Source organism: Stomoxys calcitrans, chromosome 3 (assembly GCF_963082655.1).
Source record: "Stomoxys calcitrans chromosome 3, idStoCalc2.1, whole genome shotgun sequence".
Classification (NCBI taxonomy): domain Eukaryota; kingdom Metazoa; phylum Arthropoda; class Insecta; order Diptera; family Muscidae; genus Stomoxys; species Stomoxys calcitrans.
The window spans coordinates 6,028,486-6,049,032 of NC_081554.1; the positions used below are offsets into that span (position 1 = coordinate 6,028,486).

Here is a 20,547-nt window from a genome sequence, read left to right on the forward strand (position 1 = left end):
CCACCAACCAGTCTATGTGCGAAGTTCAAGTTCTTTATCTATATATAATTTATGTATTTAGTACTCATGCAAGGGTTGCCACATTTATTCTTTATTATGGTAATCTATTCTGTGTTCGGCTAATGGTTCAAATGGTCTCTGGCAACCAAGTCAGTAGATTGGAAATGGACCGGTGTCAAGCCCCTTATTTTTTTAGTAACTTACCTTTGAATGGATTTTTCCACATCATCATGAAATTTTAACCACTGTGTGTCTTTTTGAGTGAAAAGTGAGTTTTTATTTCTGAAGACAAAATCCGAAGAAAATTATTGATTTTTGTTTTGTGTTTTATTTCAACTACTTATATTTCATGGTATAATTTGCATTTTTATTTGTATGTGTTGTTGTTTTTGTAATATTTTCTTTCGTTTTGTTTTGTTTTCTTTTAATTAAATTAATTGATAATACAGCTAGAAGCTATGAAATTAAAGCTAAATTGGGGTTTATTTTCCAAAATGAAAGAAATAAAGAAACAAATTCAAAATGTTCTCTTTTTTAATTTTTTGTGGTTTTCGTATGTTTTGTTTTTGATGTTGTTTGTTGGTTTTGTAAATTGTAAATAGATGATTTCCTTTGTTTCTATAAGGGATAATTATGTAAATATAAGTGTTTATTTTTTTTATTGTTTTTCTATTTATTTATTTTTTGTTGTTGCTGTTGTTTATTCTGGTCATAAGGCTAAGTTGTAAAAATTATGTTTCAATTTTTTTGTTATGATCTTATGGTGGTAAGTGGGGTTTTTGATAAAAATGTTTGTTGTTATTTTTCTTCTTTGTTTTTATTATTTTAATAATTCCTTGCAAATATTTACACATCTTGATTGTTGGCTAATTAGGTTAAAACTAACTTAAGGCTAAAAAAAATTACAAAAAGAAAACAATAAAAAAGTTAAAAAAATAAACAGTTAACCTATAAAAAAATTTAAGATAAATACGTTTGTTGTTGGTTTTCTTTTTTGTTTTTAATAAAAAAAAGTATGTTGAAGAAAATATTAAAGCAATTTTTTATCAGATTTTTCTTTTTCTGCTAAAGTTTGTTACAAAAATGTATATATAATAAATGTATATGTATGTAAAAAAAAAGATATTACTCTTAATGGAAGCCAAGGGAGGAAGAGTGTTTTAAAACAATATGAAATGATTTTTCTCCTTTTTCTAAAAACAAAACATTAAACAAACTCTAAAAATAAGTTCACCAACGTCTAGAATGATGAAGTGCAGGCAGCCAAGCTAAGCTTGAAAAAATCGACTTCATGAGCACAAAGAAACAAAACAAAAACAAAAACATAACGAAAGAAGAAGTCATAATGCATAATTCAATTTAGCTGAGAGTGAGAGACTCTTTGCTCTGCTCTCTTGAAGATATGTTCATTAAGAGTTGTTTTTGTTTGATTCTGTTTGTGGTTTTTTACTTTTGTTTTTGTGTGAGTGTGTGTGTGTGTGGTTTTTAGCTCTAAATCATTTCATAATTTTTTACTTTTTTCATAAATTTTTGCTATCACATTTTGTTTGCAATTATTACTTTTGTTTTGTTTTGTTTATTTCCTTAGAAGAAGTTCAAATTTGATTAAAGCTGTTCAAAAGCTTTGTTTGTAATGAATACAATACATGGTTGTTTACATATACACACATATATGTTTGTATGCGTGATACCATTTTAACAATTAACAATATTTTTCTCATTAGAGATGTTTAAAAAATTTAAAGTTTTTTTCTCCAAAGAAACAAAAAACAGTAGGTCGCGTTTTGCTTTGAAACCCATGAGTGTCATATTATCATACGACTTCTTTCGCTAACAATAGTACGATGGAGAGAAGAGGCAGACAGAGTATGGATATATGTATGTATGTATGAACAGTGGCGAGAGGACAATGGGTAAAAAGTGATAAAACGATTTATCCCTCTCGCATAGCAGAGATATTTGCATTTTTGTTGTTGTATTTAAAAAAGTACTAATTTGTTTTGTTTAATATATGTGGGTAGGTATTATTATTATATTGTACATAAATGTAAGAAAAAAAGATAAACGTCTAAATTGGCACATTTCTTAGTTTTCTAATTTGTTTTGATGATGTTGTTGTTGTTGTTTCAACAATTACATACAAATTCAAAAACCATAAACTTTTGTTCTTCACTCGCCGTTTTTTTTTTTTTTTAATATGCAACGACTTATTCTTTGCCTTAAGACAAATCACAACATTCATTTGAGGTATTTTCATAGTCCAAGAGCGGGCAGGCGGCGACGGCGGCAGGCGCAGTTATGCTACTACATTCCATTCTCTCTGTCGCTATGGTCTTTGTTTTACTTGTATGTGATAGTATGTTGTGTTGTTTGTTATCATTGTGATAATGTTCTTGGTGATTGTCGCTATTATGTTTTTATTGTTGTTGTTGTTACTATCTTCTAGCCAGGATATTTTTTCCCTGCCTTTAGTTTTCCAATTATTTTCTTAGATCTGTGGCACCCATGTTATCGTGAGTGGGACTGGATTCCATTTCGCTTGTTTCACTGTCCATAGGTGTTGGTGTATTTCGCTGTTGATGTTGCTGATTGTCATTGTTGTTGTCATTGGCAGCCGACGAATTTTGAGCTGATCCTCCGCCTTCGTTTTCATTGTAGCGTATTAATTTAATTGTAGTTAATCCATCAGCGTTTCGTATCAGTCTAAAAGGGAAAAGACAAAATCAAGAAAAATTAGGAATACAAATTTTAGAAGGATAAAAGAAAAACAAACAAGAAAAGATTGTTGTTGTTGCCTCTCAATTAGGATTTCAGTGAGGTTCCGTTGTTTGGGAGAATGTATGGTCATAATACTACAAAGTTCTAGATAGCTGGGAGTATGAGCGATAACAATTGTATGTAAGAGCCATATAGCAGGTAAGAGATTTGCATTCAATATGGTAAAAATAATTTATTTATTATCACTTGCCGTGAAAACTATGTGCAATACTTATTGCATAAAATCATGGCTTGAAATCGCTTAGCTGCAAAAATGTCAAATTAGTTGGCTGAAATGGCATATTAGGCTCATCTTGTACAGTTTTCACTACAGGTGAGTATGGGTCCTCAGTTAAGTCTGCATTTGGTATTTTTGCTTCAAGGTGTAATAGGTCGGACAATCCCCACTTTACACAGAAAAAAATCACGAAAATTTTTCCAATTAAAAATGTGATTGAAACTTATTTCGATTTCAATTAAAAAATTAATTGGTTCAGTATTTTTTTAATTAAATCTGAACATTTTCTCAATTCAGACCGTAATTTAAAATTTTTCCCAATTTCAATTAAAAAGTTAATTGATTGAATAATTTTTTTGATTGAATCTGGCTTTTTTTCCATTAAGATCGTGATTGAAAAGTTTCTTACTTTCAATTACAAAATTAATTGTTTCAATCATTTTATACCCTTCATTATAGGATGTAGGTATACTAATTTCGTCATTTCATTTGTAGCAACTCATAATTATGTTAAGCGGAAAGATTTGCCAAGTATGGTTCAAATCGGTCCATAACCTGATATAGCTGCCATATAAACCGATCTTGGGTCTTGACTTCTTGAGCCTCTAGAGTGCGCAATTCTTATCCGATTGGAATGAAATTTTGCACCTCGTGTTTTGTTATGATATCCAACAACTGTGCCAAGTATGGCTCAAATCGGTCCATAACTTGATATAGCTGTCATATAAACCGATCTTGGGTCTTGACTTCTTGAGCCCCTAGAGGGCGCAATTCTTATCCGATTTGAATGAATTTTTGCACGAAGTATTTTGTTATGATATCCAACAACTGTGCCAAGTATAGTTCAAATCGGTTCATAACCTGACATAGCTGTCATATAAACAGATCTGGGGACTTGACATCTTATGCTTCTAGAGGGCACAATCCTATTCGATTTGGCTGAAATTTTGCATGGCGTATTTTATTCTTACTTTCAACAACTGTGCCAAATAAGGTTCAAATCGGTTCATAACTTGATATAGCTGCCATATAAACCGATCTGGGATCTTGACTTCTTGAGCCTTTAGAGGTCGCAATTATTATCCGATTTGTCTGAACAAGGTTTTCCATACCCCAAGAACCGAAAAATCTAAATTACAGCTTAACAAACTTCTCTGAGGGTGATTAACCCACCACCCATTCTAAAACTTGTACATTGTGCCATTTCTCAATAGTAAGGAATAGTATAAGGGCATCTATTAAATTTCAAAGCTCTATCTTCATTATTGCATAGACTTTTGTTAAATATTGCTCATGTGCAGTTTCTTTATATTACTGCAGTTTCTTTATTGAAACTGCTCATGTGCAGTTTCTTTATATTATTGACTTTAACTAACTTGGAATTTCCCACCTCCCCCCGTTTAATTATTATAGTGGATTATAGATATTCACTATGCACATAGCGACATTGCAAATACTTACGGATAACAATCGTCGTTTGCCGATGGGCTGGAATAAGGCCGTTTCTCGATACTACTGCTACCGCTAACACTTAAATCGGTGGGTTTCATTTCTTCGGAACCTCCACCATTTTCATGTGGTGACACTGAATTTTGTTCTGTTTTCATTACATTAAATTGGAATTTCTCATTGGGTGTAGTGGGCAAGGCGGCCGGCGAGTTTGGTGGCACACCATTCGAAGACAAATAGTGGAAGGCACCATTTATGGCATGCATAAATAGTGGCGACGATGGCGGTGGCCCATAGGCTACGGCGGCCGCTGCGGCAACGGCGGCTGCTGCCGTCGACATACCATTGGGCAAAGTCAAATGATTTTGATTGCCTTGCGAGGAAGGCCTTTGTGGTGTTTGCTGTTGCCCAGCACCAGGATGTTGCAAAGATCCTTGAGCTGGCATAGCCCAATTTGTACCATTAGAGGTTGGTGAGTTCGTAATGGATGACGATGATGATTGGTTGGCAGCCGACGGTGAGTTATTGGAGGTCGTGCCACCACCATTGTTGTTGTTGTTGTTGCCCGTATTTTGTTGGCCCACCGACTGGCGGAGCAGGGAAATATTTTTGATATTTTTCAATTCGGTTGGATTCCTTAGGAATTGATAGCAATGCCGTTCGCCTTGGACTTTGCGTAAAATATTCACGCGATAATAGTAGCGCAAGGCACGTGACATTTTGTCATAGTTCATTGACAAATGATTCTTTTGGATGCCCCACAACTTGGCCAGACCGGCAGGGTCGACTATTTTGAAAACGCCAGTATCGCGGCATTTCCATGCTATCAAATCGCTATACTTTTGATTGCGATCGTTGAGCAATTGCTGTAAAAAGTCCCACAACAAGCGGCCATCTGTGGATGAGAAAATAGAATCAGATTAGTCTTTGAAGGAAATCTTGCAAGGGAAGGGGCCAACTCTACTTACTTGTATTGGGTTCTGTGTTTTCGGGGAAGAATTCACGCTTTACTGGTTGCATATACCGATTGTCGGTTTTGTCGGGGAAGAACTCCCGCTTCACTGGTTGCATGTAACTGGGTGTGGTAGGTGCCGAGACCGAACCACCTCCAAGCTGTGGCAGCTTCTGTTGTTCGAGTGCCAGTTGCTGATGCTGCTGCTGTTGTTGTTGCTGCTGCTGTTGCTGAGACCATGAGTTGACAAAGTTGTTTTTGATTTGCTGCTTCAGGCTTTGTGGCATATCCTTGAGTATGGGGGTTGTGGGCGGACTGTTGTTGTATTGGGCCACAGCCGCGGCGGCGGCTGCTGCAGCTGCTGCCGCGGGGTAAGAATGGGCGGAGAAGTTCACAATTGTACTGTTTGCTGCGGGAGGTTCGGAATAGCTCTCTTCATCCGAGTCCGAATGATGGCTACTGGCACTGGTGGCATTATGTTGTTGCTGTTGCTGCTGTTGTTGTTGTTGCTGCTGCTGCTTTAAGGCACTGAAAGCATTGCTGGCGCTCAACGCCGCTGCTGCTGCTGCCGCCGCCGCCGCATTAGCCGAAGCCGATGCTGAAGAGCTGCCCGTGCTACTTGTACTACTGCTACTACTGCTGCTATTGCTGTTGTGGGTCGACGACGATGATGAGGACGACGACGATGACGAGGATGATCCATTCTGTGCTTGTTGCGCTTGATCATGGCTCTGGGGCGGGCTGCTGGCTTGTGAGTCTACTGAAGGCGGGGGACTTAGCGTCACCGAATTCGGTGCCATAAAATGGTGTGGGGCTAAGTGTGAGGTCTGATGGAAGGCACTTTCTGGCGCCCCAATGGGCGGCCAAGTCGGGGTGGGTGGATGACTGTGCGGCGACAGGGGATAACGGCTGGTTGGGGTGACAGGACTATTTGGTAAATGCCATTGCATCATGTGCGATTCGATCACCAACATTTGCAGGACATTGTGCAGTACATCGCCAGCTCCCGGACAACGGTGTCCGAAATCAGCTCGTGTCAGCAGGCACAATGCCTTGCCATTCATCTGAAAGAGATCATAATCGACTTTGGGCAAATCGAACTCACGTTCGCAAAAATGCAAGAACACGGCCACATCTTCGCGACTCCAGAGGCGCGGATCCGAGGGCAGTGAGGGTGGCAACTGTGTTTTCAGCTCAGCCAATTGGCTGGGCGGTGCGGGTGGGCAACGCCAGAGCATATCGCTCCATAGGCCTAAAGGCGGATTCAATGATAACTGTACCGGAAGCATTTTCATTTTGAACTGGTTGCCACAATTTGGAAATTTGTTTCTCTATGTTTTCACGTCAAAGTCCTCGATAATTATTCCTTGTGACAATCATATGGAAAACATTGATGTGGACGTTGCGGAAGAGGACAGTCACAGATTTAAAGCTGCAAAATAAAGAAAGCAACCAACAAAAAAGGGATCATTAGATATGAGTCATAGAGTTGAAAATTTTGGGAAAAAAATAAATAGGAAAGTTAATCAAGACATTAATCAAACATATTGGAGTGTGTGATTGTTTATCGTATGTGTGCATAATTATAGATTCCCATTGATGACGGATAAAGTGGCAGGTGGCTATGACTAATGCGAAGACTAGGCGTATTTTATGTGATGACTAAGCTAGTAAGACCGCTAGAATCTATTGTGTAGAGGCAGTCTGACCTTTGGTTATTTTCTATACTTTAATTATCCTAATAAAAACAAACGGAATATAGGGAAGCCTTTTAAATGGCGTTTGTTTACCGTCAAAGTGAGTCAGAAAACAGGGTAAAAAATGTTATTCTAAAAATAATAAAAGCAGGCAAAATCGCGCAAAAAAACAAAATTGGTAGGCGCTTATTGCTATGTGATAAGTTTGTCCCCGGTTCCTTAATCGAATGATCGTGGGCAAATTTGTATTTACTCGATGAGGAATGTTCATAAATGAACATTTTGAGCTCTGCTAAAACATTGAACTTCGATGACAAAGCTATGCCGGATAATTATCGATAGCACAATTCAATTACACAAGCAAATTGCAGGTACAAAATTAACTTCCCGGCACGGGAGGACTATGAGCACCACACAATCTGGAACTTTGAGCTCCGATACGTGTGGTGTTCTTTATCATCGTGAAAAGCTCAGCTGAGAGCCACCAGGCGCGTCCACAAATTGCGGATAGTGAAATGCTCCATACGGAGTAGCGAACAATTAGAGGTTCTTGCACAAATTCTCAGTGCCTATGATGCTCGATATGACAAGACGAGTTATAGGCGCCTTTAAATAACCAACGGCCATCTTGTTCAACAACAGATTGCGGATAGTGGAATGCTCCATACGGATTAGCTTCAACTACAGTCACGGACAATCCGCTCTATCGAGTGGAGAGTCTCAGTGAGAAGCCCGGCCGCACCGGCTCTAGCTTAAATAACGAGTGCATATGATGATTTTAATAACCAGTGGTCAAAATGTTCCCGCAGCGATCGGTCCTATGGACCGAAACGACCTTGCTCACCTATAAGAGTTTGACGAGGATCGCTACCTCCACATGGAAATGTGGCTACAACAACAAAATTAACTTAATTGAATAGTTAACCCCACAAATTTATTTACCGGATGGCTTTCGACACTATGTGATATTTTAGTCGAATAGTTATCGAACATTAGTTCCATTGCTGAGTTTAAATGGCACATCTGATGTATGGTCATTGTAATAGTATTGGTTAAAACAAAGGTGTATTCGTCACATGTACACATTACCATCAGTCATGGCTGATAAATCAAAATCATTTGATTTTTTCGATGAATGACGTCTATCGATTACCATTTACAAAGATATATGTAATCATTAATTGGCAGATATTGAAACATCGTCGTTCTATGACAAATAAGTTTAAGAAATGAAAAGTAAAATCAAAGAAAAGAAAAAATCTACATATGTATCGTTTTAGTCAAAAGCTGTAATCAACACGTACACTCGATGAGTACGATCATGATGTGCCATGTAAACTCTGCTTAATAATTAGAACTAGGATTCGAATCTAATTATCGAAAAAAATGGATAGCGTACAAATATATGTACATCAATTATACTTAGTACGTACTCTTATTGAGCCCATAACTGGTGCTAAAACAACAGACTCTTCCGTATAAAGTCTTGTTCTGACTTTATTCATAGCGAAAATGAATTTTGAGTTTCCAAATCCGACTGACTCTATTTTTCGCCAGAACACAAACAAAAGTCAAACAAAAACACAACAAAAAACACAACCAAGACAACAGCATTAAAGCAGAGTAGATTGGTGCGCACTTCGTAAGCATTTAATGACATTTGCAATTAATTGAAGCGAAATCTACACGGAGGCAGCGCTATGTCGCTACTATGTTTCTCATAGAACTCAGCAGTACCATTACTACGGAATGTGTTCGTATTTAGTCCTCACCATTTTTTTTATAAAGGCTGGTACTATATTCGCTTTTTGCGATATTTTTCGGCGTTTTCTTGTTATAGAAATGTATCCAGATGCAGCGACATGTCGCTACTACTTTGCTCATAGAACTCAGTACCACTCGTACGGAATGTGTTCGCATTATCTTCGTCCCCATTTTTTATAGTGCGTTTTGTCAGTTGTTCGTGTGAAATTAATAAAATGTTATTCTATCATTGAAATTTGTGAAGTTTTTCAAAAAAGTAATCGCGAAAAACATGGGTTTGCACACAAACAAAAATAAAGAAACCACCAATCCGGTACCGTATCGTTAGAAGGCTGTTTACATGGATAGGACATACGTCGAAATCCCAAAAACCTTCAGGCTTATGCCGTCGGAAACAACGAAAAACATCTAAGCTCACTTTAACCACACACTAATTGACATTGCCGAGTTTTCAAGAAACGTTGCAATAACAACTCAAAACAAAATCCAATAAGTCATTTATTGCTACCTTATGATTTAACGAATAACGGGAAATCAAAGAGAATTTATATAAAATAAAAAAATTTGTGTACTTCACAAAGGGATTGCCACATATGTTTAATTTCATCGATGTACCGAGCGACAATCATTGAGCTTAAATTTGAAGCGGTGAACACACTTTGATATGTAAGAAGTTTGCCCCACTTTCTTTAATAGGATATTCGTGGGAAAATTTGCAATACCTACGACTCTGCAAAAGTGGCAGGTGCAAAGATTAGAAAAAAACCTGATAAATTAAAAAGAGATAATTTGTAGCATATCGTCATAGAACAAAGAAGATTCTTTAAAAGTGAAGTTTAATGAGAAACGAACCCACGAACCATAGTGGGAAAAATTTGTAAAAATAAGTTTGCCATTTAGGTGTCCTAGAAGGCTCAGGGTTTATTTCTGGTCCTTCAAAACACTCTATAAAAACAATTTCGCCTATATAAAGAAAATTTGACCTAAAACTATAGATTTGGCTTATTGTACTGTAAATATCCTTTTATATCCCAATTAACAATATTGGCATTTTTTGAGCATTTTAAGTATTTTCGTCATTAAATGTGGCCAGAATTTATGGTAAGTTTTTTGAGGAGACATTAGGAGACTAGAAGTAAGTGCATATATCCTTATGGGTTTTGTTTTTATGATAATTTCAATTTTAATTGTCACAAAACTGTAAATTTTGGGCTAATTTAGGGTTTTACCCAAAAAATCGGGTTAAAATATAATATTTTGGTTGGAGCAGGCATATTGTTGTAAAACACGACCTAAACTTTCTAAACAAAAAAAAAAAAAAACATTTTATCTATAAAATATTTTAAAACATGCGCAAAAACTGCTACCTAATGTGGATCCTTCGGTAATTTTTCTATACATTCTTCTACCAAACATTCGGAAGACTTAAAAGAAGTGAAAATAAGTCTGCCATTTTGGAATGATCTCTACTCATTATTAAAATTGAAATGTATAGCAAAGAGGTGTTTGTTAAATGATATGCAATATTTCAGGGCCATGGAGAGACTGGGCTCTTAGATAAAGTCATTCCCTGCAAATTTTTGTTTGCGCTGCGAAATGTCCATTTGTGGTTCGTTAAGAAGATATTCGTTGTTGTGGAGGTATTCGACTTACAAAATAATTTGTTGATATTTTGATGAGGCTGACTTTGCAATTCGCTAGAAGATGGTGACTGCTCCAAATATGACCCGATTTAAATTGTAATTGCAAATTTTACCCATGAACATTCCACTAAGAAACAGGGGCAAACTTCTCACATATAAATGAGTGCAGTCCGATTCAATTTTAAGCCCAATGATAAGAGGCCTTCTTTTTACACACCTCTTGTAGAGAAGTTTTACATGGCATAATACCTCACAAATGTTGCCAGCATTAGGAGGGGAAAACCACCGCTGAAATTTTTTTCTGATGGTCTCATCAGCATTCGAACACAGGCGTTTAGCGTCATTGGCGGACATGCTAACCTCTGCGCTACGGTGGCCTCCGATTTAAATTGTATTTGTTGGATATTGCTGTGAAATCTAATGATCCCATAGTAGATAATTCTAAAATCTATTTCGCTGACTAATATAAGTTCCAGGAATCAATATTTTGATCATGATAATTAACATAACATTTATCAAGTTTCATTAAAAAGTTTTATTTATAATATTTTACTTTAAATTTATTTTAATGTGTTTGATTTTTTTGTAAACATACATATTTACATATATGTTTTTATACCCACCACCATAGGATGGGGGTATATTAATCTAGTTATTCAGTTTGTAACAACTCGAAATATTGATCTGCGAAACCCATAAAGTATATATATATATGCTTGATCGATCGAGCCATGTCCTTCCGACCGTCTGTTGAAATCACGATAGCGGTCGAACGTGTTAAGCTAAGCCGCTTAAAATTTTGAACTTGATGCTTGTTATTGATGTAGGTCATTGGGGATTCCAAATGGGCCATATCGGTTCAGATCTAAATATGGCTCCCAAATAAACCGATCTCTCGATTTGACTTCTTGAGCCCTTACAAGCCGCTGTTTCTATGCGAATTATCTGAAATTTTGATCTATAACCTGATATAGCTCCCATATAAACCGATCGGCCGACTTGACTACTTGAGTACTGCAAGCCACAATTTTTGTCCGATTTGGCTGACATTTTGCATGAAGTGTTCAGTTGCGAGTTGCAACAAAAGTCCCAAGTACGGTTGAAATCGGTCTATAAACTGCTCTAGATTTGGCTGAAATTTTGCATGAGTTCTGTTATGACAACTAAGTACGGTTGAAATCGGCCCATAACCTGATATAGCTCCCATAATAACCGATCGGATTTCTTGAATCCTTACAAGCCGCAGTTCCTATCCGGTTTTGCTGAAATTTTGTATTCAGTACTCTGTTGCTACTCCCAACGATTGTGCCAAGTTCGGCTCAAGTAGGCCTATTACCTGATATAACTCCCATATACACCGATCTCCCAATTTGATATCTTGAAACCTGGAAGCTGCAATTCCTATCCGATTTGGGTGAAATTTTGCATGTTGTGATCTGTTACAACTTCCAAAAACTGTGTCAAGTACGGTCTAAATAGGTCTATTACCCGATATAGCTCCCATCTAAACCGATCTCACGAGTATACTTGTTTGGTTCCTAAAAGCTTTAATGGTTCCAGGTTTATGCCCTTCAACTAAATTTATTCTGTGCATATTTTTAGCAGAATCCATGGTGATGGGTTCCCAAGATTCGGCCCGGCCAAACTGAGCAAGTCTTTACTCGTTTAATATAAAGTCATTTGTCTTCGGTTTCCTGTATCCGCCAGAATTTTTTCAAACCAAACAGGGAGGGTTTAAAATGTCTCCAAAGTCCCAGTTTCACTAATTAAAAATTCCTTTTGATTTCAAAACAGAATTTCGAATGTTTGGTTTTTTCTTCGAGACTAGGAAGTGTTTTGTCGAAACAAACTCTACTTGGGTGGGTGTCAAGCAAATTTGTTTTTAATTCAAAATTAATAAACATTCAAACACATATAGGATAGACATATCGATAGATGGATGGGATCGATGTATCGTATTTTTGTTGTATTTAGTTGAATCGCGGGCAACGAGCGTTTCATATGAAATCGGTCACTTCCGTTTCGAAAGCAGGGAAATATTCTCTCATCGAATGAAAGAAAGAAAAATACCAAATACCATACAATATGAGACGGCAATGATGACGACGATGACTACAGGCGGCGATTACACACAGAAAATATACACAGATGTTAAAGATTTAGGAAATCTCACAAATCGTATTGAAATAAAAACCAAACACAGCAGAATAAATAAACAATCACATCCGTCCGGCATCATCGGAATATGTTTTGATCGTAGTCGTTTTTAGATTTGCTGTTGTTGAGTGTGCCACCGCCAACAGCAATAACAGCAAAAGTTATTATTCAGCAACCCACGAGATTTTGGGCGATATTGTTGATTTTTTGTTGTATTTTTGTTTAAATAAATTTAGGTTGTTTTTCAAATTGTAAGGAAAGCACATAATTCTTGAATCGTTTATTCATAACACACATACACACACACATTCTTATACACATGTTATATGCATTTGCTTAAAATATTCTCATTTTCTTCTCAATTAATTTTCATAAAATTATTGATATTTTTCTTCAGCTTTTACCTTTTATTTTATTTATTTATTACTTTTTTTGAACACACTTGCGATTGTTTGTTTTTGTTTAGTTGTTAAAAAAAATTGGTACAAATTCTGCACAGAACAGCGAATATAATTTAAATTTTTTATCCAAAACTGAGAGATCGTATAAAAGCGTAAAAAGTATAACAAAAGCGGCGAAATGAGCAAAGAAACGACTCGTTCTCGATGGCTATTGAGTTGGATGTTATGTTGTTGATGATGTCGCGCGCGTTGATGACTGACTACGATGACGACAACGACGATGTTGCTCAGTAAACGTTTAACTTCTTATTGAACACACACTTGAACTAAATATTCGAGTGTAGCAAAGACACGGATTTCAAGCATTCAACACTGACGGCCGAGCTACTACTACTCATGGCGTTGGCGAAGACAACAACGACGACGACGACGACGATGATGATGTTTTGAATTGAAAGAGAAAGAGAGGTGAGAATGAAGTAGAAGGCAATGGATGTGGTGAGCTCTGCATGTGTGTTGCCGATGGTGTTGAACACAACGAACGAACGAACAAACGTTCAACGCAACACAGATTTGAATGCCTTCTTATATTTCTTCTTCTTTTTCATGCTACTCCATACATCTATCGGGCCACGAAGAAAAAGTACCCAGGCAATGGGCAGCGCTGCTGCATTATGCACCTCTTAAGAATGGACAGAAGCAGCAGCGGCAACAACAAAAACAAATCATATCCAGCCTCATCGAAAAGATGGGATCTCTGACTGAGTTTAAAGTACATTTTATGGTTGTTGCTATTGCTTTGTATAATTTAAAGAGTGTTACTGGTTTCGGCCTCCCTTACAAATATGTACATCCATCTGTGCATGTATGTCCCTGTTCCGTCCGTTGTTTATCTGTCCGGCCATGCGTCCGTTCGTCCGTCTCTGCGCCACAGCCAACAATCATGGATGGCATAGGAGGATTTGGTGGATTTGGCTACCTGCGTATTGGATTGTACTCTGCGCTCGGTGTGTTTACACTATGTTCAGTGTTGCCACTAGCAAATTTTTTTCTCTCAACAAAATCGGATTCAAATTGCCCCGATTTGAAAATATTTAATCGTAGACCTTTGAAATTGGAGCAACATTAAGGCAAAATTTCACTGAAATATAATAGAACTAACATTCATCAGGTGTTCGAGCAGTGAAATGGGGAGATAGATTTTTATGGGAGCTGTTGTAGGATTAGACTTTTTTCGGATTATATTTGGACGTCGCAACAGAAATCATTGTACAAAATGTCAGTCGAATTGGATGCTTCTGAAGAATTTAAATTGGGATATTTGTTTATATGGGAACAAAATATGGTTACGAATCGCATCGAAACATCCCCGTATTTAATTTTTAGGCCCCTGTTAGCGTTATTAAATTTGACGCATTTTTCGAAGATGTGCATTTACATTTAACTAACCATCACGCCATGTGAGTTCGAATCCTGGCGATAACATCAGAAATAATATCCTTTATGGTAATTACCTCACTAAATCGTGCGATATACAATTATGTACAAAAAAAGTAGGGTCTGCGGCTGGACAAACACATAAAGGATTTAAAAGCGGGTAAAATGAGAGCTAGATCGATGGTTTGACGCAATTTTTTATTGCATACAGATACACTAAAAAAACAATTCCCATTATGAAAATTTCAAACATACATTTCTATATTTCGCAAGAAAGCAATATTGCTACGAAAATTCCAATTTTAAGTCAATTCGTTTAAAAATTTAGAATATTTTTTATCGTAAAAGCGGGTACTCAATGTAAATCAAAATCAATTATTTGTTGTTAGAAATGTTCAAGTCAAGAGTTTGGGTCAAATATTTTATTTCAATTTAAGTTTTTCTACTTGTAGCAATGACAGCTATAAACAGATCGAGGCACTGTGGCCCTGTAACAAGAAAAAACATGCAAAAGTTACTAAACTTGGGAATTTACTATCGAAAAGTGGCTGAATTGTTTACAGTTTCGAATATGGGATGATGGAAAATGCTGTAAAATGATACCCAAATCAGAAACCTGTGTCAGAAAACCGAAAATTGTGAGGCAAAATATAGTAAAATCTGTTTGGTAAATTTTAAATTTGTTACTTCAATTCTTCGCAAAGCTTTAATTCTTGAACTTTTATAAATAAAAGGGATGTCTATTAAAAGAAAAGAAGAATGGCGCAATATTCTTTGGTCGAACAACTAAAAATCCTTTTTATTAGCCCAAATAGGAGATAATGTCATGTAATTAGACTTTCAGCCACAGCAAATCCCAAGTACGCCGTATAGGTCGTTAAACCTGTCGGTGGAAATATCATGGTTTGGGGAATGTTTCTAATGGAGAGTGTTATATAATGGAGTGAGCCCTTTATATCGTTTACAGGACATCGTTATATTTACAAATTACATTGAAAATTTAAAGAATTGTATTCTTACATAACCTTATAATCTTCAGCAAGTCAGATAAGTTGTTAAAAAAAGGATAAGAACCATAAGCACAAGTCTTGAAACAGACAACCATGGTATATAAGTAATAAAATGTCTGTCGATGCCCAAAAGTCTCTAAATCTATATTCGACTGAAATTTGTGGATACGTTTGTTCAACTCTGATGAATTTTGGTTACTCATTTCAACTTCGTAGGCAGATATACCAGTTTCGGTTCGACAGAACTGGACCGATTCTATGCCTAGTATGATGAACTTTTTAAATTCAAGAGATCATCAAATAACTAAAACCAAAAAAATATTGAACTTAATCGAACTTTACCCCTATATATGTATCTACCTATATAGAGAACCACTTTTTGAAAATAATTATACCACTTTTCAAAAATGTCCAATGGTAACGATGGCTACTATAAGCCACAATTAGTTTCTGGGTTGACGCACTAGTTGCGCCATGTAGAATGGTGCTTAAGAAGTAAAATTGGGAGATCTAATCCCGCCTCATGTTCAGTAAAGAAAATTCTTTTTTTCTGACGATTTTCAATTTGGTTTAAACAAATTCCAAATCCAACTTATCGACTTTCGAAGTAAACGGCAACACTGGCTGTGCTGCCTCATGCTTCGTGATGATGGCGGTGACGACGACGAACGTTGTGGTTGCCTTGTTGTTTTTTGTGCGCCTAGGCAGACGTTAAACGGAAGTGCGCGCATTCCTTAGCAAAACATCATCAAGAAAGAGTCTGTTTCTCGCACACATACAGACACACACAAGTTCTTTACCATGTGCACAGAGCAAAGGTAAGGCATATACTGGTGGACCTAAAACCGATCCCTAATCAATACAGTCGCATCTCTTTTTCTCATCCTAACCCATCCATTCAATCATCTCCAATAAACCTACAAATATACCTCACGCATATATACATATACATGCATGCATCCGTTCAGGCTCTTGCACATATCCCATAGCCATAGCGAGCATCACAAAATAATATCATAAAAACTTGTTTTCTTTTTATTTAATTTTTTACATTTCAGAAGAAGACGTTGGTGACCGAGTGAAATGAAATTAAATCCCAGTCATCCGCCACACATCCACTTACAAACGCATGGGCTCACCATCGTCATGCACACAACAAGTATTTAATGTTTACATTCATACATACAGACATACTCTACGTACCTACTTCTCCCCTTACCTAAATTTTTCCGATAAAGATGATGGTTGCAATCAACCAAGAACAACAGCAACAACAACAATAATAACCAAACAAAAGATCCGTATTGATGACGATCATGATAATACTGGTGGCTGTTATTGTTGTTATTGTTGTAAGAAACCAGAGAAGATGTTTGTGGGGCTGGTGCTTGCTTGCTTGCAAACGAACAGAGCAAGAGAGCGTACCCATACACCCCGATTAGAGAGTTTACTACAGAGAGGAAACAAGTGAGTATTATTAAGGCGGCCGAAACACACAAAACATCATTAAGACAAACTCTTAAAATCGTGCTTGATATGCTGTTGGTGATGACGACAGATCAGGTAAAAATATTTCGAAAAAACTAAGGAAAGGAAAAAACCTGTCATTTTAGATTCTTTTTTCTGATTTCATTTCTGAAAGAAACAAACCAACCGGAGATGATAATGAATAGCAGCAACCGACCCTCCTTTCTAAACAGCCATAGGTAGTTAAGAAACTTGTGTGTATTTTTTAAAAGGAAACCTAAAGTTGTTGTTCTTTTTTTGATCGATAAACCATGCAATCAATAATTCGGCTGGAATTTAAAGATGAAACGGTTTCGGGGAAAACACTTGCTCTACGCCGAGGTTTTCTCACGAAATAGTTTGGAATTTAAAAATTAACCTTTGTCAATGCAACTTTCCACATCAGTTGAAAGTGTCACTTGGCAGAGCGCTATCACTGGGATTGGAATGAAATATGTATGTTGTAATTTATGAATGTGGCTAAAATCTAGAGGCAAGAAAAATGTAGATAGGCAGTTCAAAACTGGAAAACAGTTGGAGCGCTTGATCTACATTTGAAAGGGAGTATACTAATTTCGTCATTCAGTTTGCAACTCCTCGAAATATTCGTCTCAGACCCCATAAAGTATATATATTCTTGATCGTCATGACATTTTATGTCGATCTAGCCAGTCCAACCGTCTGTCTTTCGAAGGAATAAAGCTAGCCACTTGAAATTTTGCACAAATACTTTTTATAGGTGTAGGTCGGTTGGGATTGTAAATGGGCCATATCGGTCCATGTTTTGATATAGCTGTCATCTTTGGTCTTGACTTTTTGAGTCCCTACAGGTCGCAATTTCAATCCGATTTGACTGAAATATTGCATGTGGTGTTTTGGTATCACTTCCAACAACTATGCTAATTATGGTTCAAATCGGTCCATAACCTGATATAGCTGTCATATAAACCGATCAGGGGTCTTGACTTCTTGAGCCTCTCGAAGGCGCAAATCTTATCCGATTTCGCTGACATTTTTGCATGACGTGTTTCGTTATGACTTTCAACAACTGTTCAATTTATCGGTTAATAACCCGATTTAGCTGCCATATAAACCGATCTTATCTGATTTGGGTGAAATTTGTACAACATGACCTTCAACACACGTGTCAAATATGGTCTGAATTGGTCTATAGCCTAATACAGCTCCCCTATAAAACGATCTCCCTATTTTGTTTTTTGAGCCCCTAATTCGATTTGGCTGAAATTTTACTCAATGACTTCTACTATGGTATCCAACATTCATTCCATTATGGTCCGAATCTGACAACTTGATATAGCTCCAATAAGAGAGCAATTATTTTCTTTTATCCTTTCCTTTACTTTGTTTGCCTAAAAAGAGACACCGGGAAAAGAACTCGACAAATGCGATCCATGGTGGAGGGTATATAAGATTCGACCCGGCCGAACTTAGCACGCCTTTACTTGTTATATTTACCTTTTGAAAGGCAATCGAATATGAATAATCGAGGGATCAGTTTAATTTTAGACATTTCAACTTTTTGGCAAATCTGACAAAAACTAAGGTTTAGTGAGTTTAAGAATCCAGGGATATATTTAGGGATCTTTTCCTATTCATGGTACATCCGCAAAGAATAACAAATTTCGCCCACATCAAAAAAATTTGCACAAACGACTTGTATGGTTAGGTGGATTTCAAAAATCCAGTTAATCGAGTTGTTTGTTAAAAGAGGAATGACGCATTCACTTAGCATTTAAAATAAAGTAATGCAGGAGAACAAATAGGCAAATTTACACAAACCATCTTAAAATTCTTCACCTTCAATTAGAAAATATTTTGAACATAATTAAATTTTGGAAATTTGTGTATACATTTCATACATTGTATACCTACCTAGGTACCCACATTTTTAAGAAAAAATAGGTTAAAATTGAATTTTAACACGTTTTCTTGTTAAAATTTTGTCTGCAATGCAAACATCGTCTACTTGCGATAATTCTTCATAGTGGCTACAAATATGACAGAAATCGCTTACTCGCACTATATAGTACTGAAATCAAGCATACAGGTATTCTGTGTTACTGTTCTAAATGCCGTTAGAATTGACTAAAACTGTAATAAATGTAACCTTTCTGAACACTTTCGATTTACCTATAACAAAACAAAATTGTGGGCACATAGGGAAATGAGCACATTAGCACTGCTTTTAAAACTCTGATTATGCAAAAATGTTCTCTCTCTCTTTCGATGTGGTTCACTTGGTTATTTTAGCATAGCCGTCATCTCTATGGGATCTTTGGCATACACAACTCAATACAAAAACGCCAAAATCTCTCGTAAATAAATAGCGACGGAAAAAAGAAAAATTCTCTGATCTCAGCAGCAGAGACGGAAACCAAACCAGAGTACAAATGTCTGTCCATCCGCTTGTCTGTCTGCCCGTTTTATGACAACATATTGTTTATGTTTTTCCTTTACTGCTTCTTCTTCTTTTTCTTATTGTGTATTTCAGAGTTTTTTCTTAAAATATTTTTATAAACAGAAAAAAAACAACGATACAAACGGGGAGCGTGTACACGGATGTTTCATACGTACGGCCAGACAAGCAGTCATACATTCATACAAACACTACACACAGCCATTGTATGTCAGCCATGCCTTACATATGAACATACATATAAATGTACGTACATATGTGGAATAAATGGGAAATTGAAAAGATCACCAAGAAGTGTGGAGTACATCGCGCACCGGGCGCGCTCTATGCTGCCTTCTATTCAAGTGGATGATGGTTGGTTGGAAGCTGAAAAGACCAAATAATTTTCGGGTTTACTTTGAGGGGGTCTCCAAAAGATGTTAAACATCAACTCAGCTCAGATCGTTAGTCAGTCTAATCGAGCGACCAAACACTTGGCAAGAAGCTCACCGACAACCATCATCCAGCCCAACACACAATACCTGCCTTGCCACATACACATGTACATATAAACATCATACGGATGGATGGACGGATGTGTGTAGATACGGGATTTATGAATTGTTTAGATGGATGACTGGCTGGCTGAATAGCAAACTAAGCTACAACTAAAAATAGGAATATGGGAGATTATTCAGAGAAATATAAGGGGAGAATCACAAATGTGGATACTACTCCAGAAACGGTCTGGGACAAAGCCATATCCAAACAGACGCATGCATGCACATTCAGTCCATCACAGGTAGTTGTAATGTTTGCTGGGTGAAGAAACAGTATATACTGTGTTGGGATTTTGTGGTCTTTGGTATGTTTGCCGTGTTGATCGGTTGATTGGAACATGTAGGTATGCGGATGATGGAACCGGTTTGAACGGAAACTAAAGTAAATTAAGAAGCCGCCGTTGCGGCAGCAGTGACGGTGGCAACAGAACAGAACAGAACATGTACTAAAATTGAACAGGAGAAGGTGGAGCAAGAGCAGCAGATCTTCATATATTATAATAAAAAGAAAGCTGAAATTATACACATTGTTCGTAGACACACACGGACAGGGGTTATGC

At 36.9% G+C, this 20,547-nt stretch overlaps 1 protein-coding gene across 3 annotated transcripts in view; it reads right to left on the bottom strand.

Annotated features, from left to right (window-relative positions):
• Positions 1-926: 926 nt before the first annotated feature.
• LOC106080808 (ets DNA-binding protein pokkuri) overlaps positions 927-20,547 on the bottom strand; it is an 80,761-nt gene continuing 61,140 nt past the window's right edge. The window contains exons 1-4 of one of the 3 annotated variants that reach the window (XM_013242373.2): positions 13,062-13,443; positions 5,413-6,828; positions 4,457-5,339; positions 927-2,703 (exon numbers count right to left, since the gene is read on the bottom strand). In XM_013242373.2, the coding sequence (XP_013097827.1) occupies positions 2,481-2,703; positions 4,457-5,339; positions 5,413-6,691 (2,385 nt within the window). In that variant the 5' untranslated portion in view covers positions 6,692-6,828; positions 13,062-13,443 and the 3' untranslated portion in view covers positions 927-2,480. Of the gene's footprint in view, positions 2,704-4,456; positions 5,340-5,412; positions 6,829-12,673; positions 12,838-13,061; positions 13,444-20,547 lie in introns of those variants that run through there. The other 2 variants (XM_013242374.2, XM_013242372.2) reach the window with 2 other exon arrangements.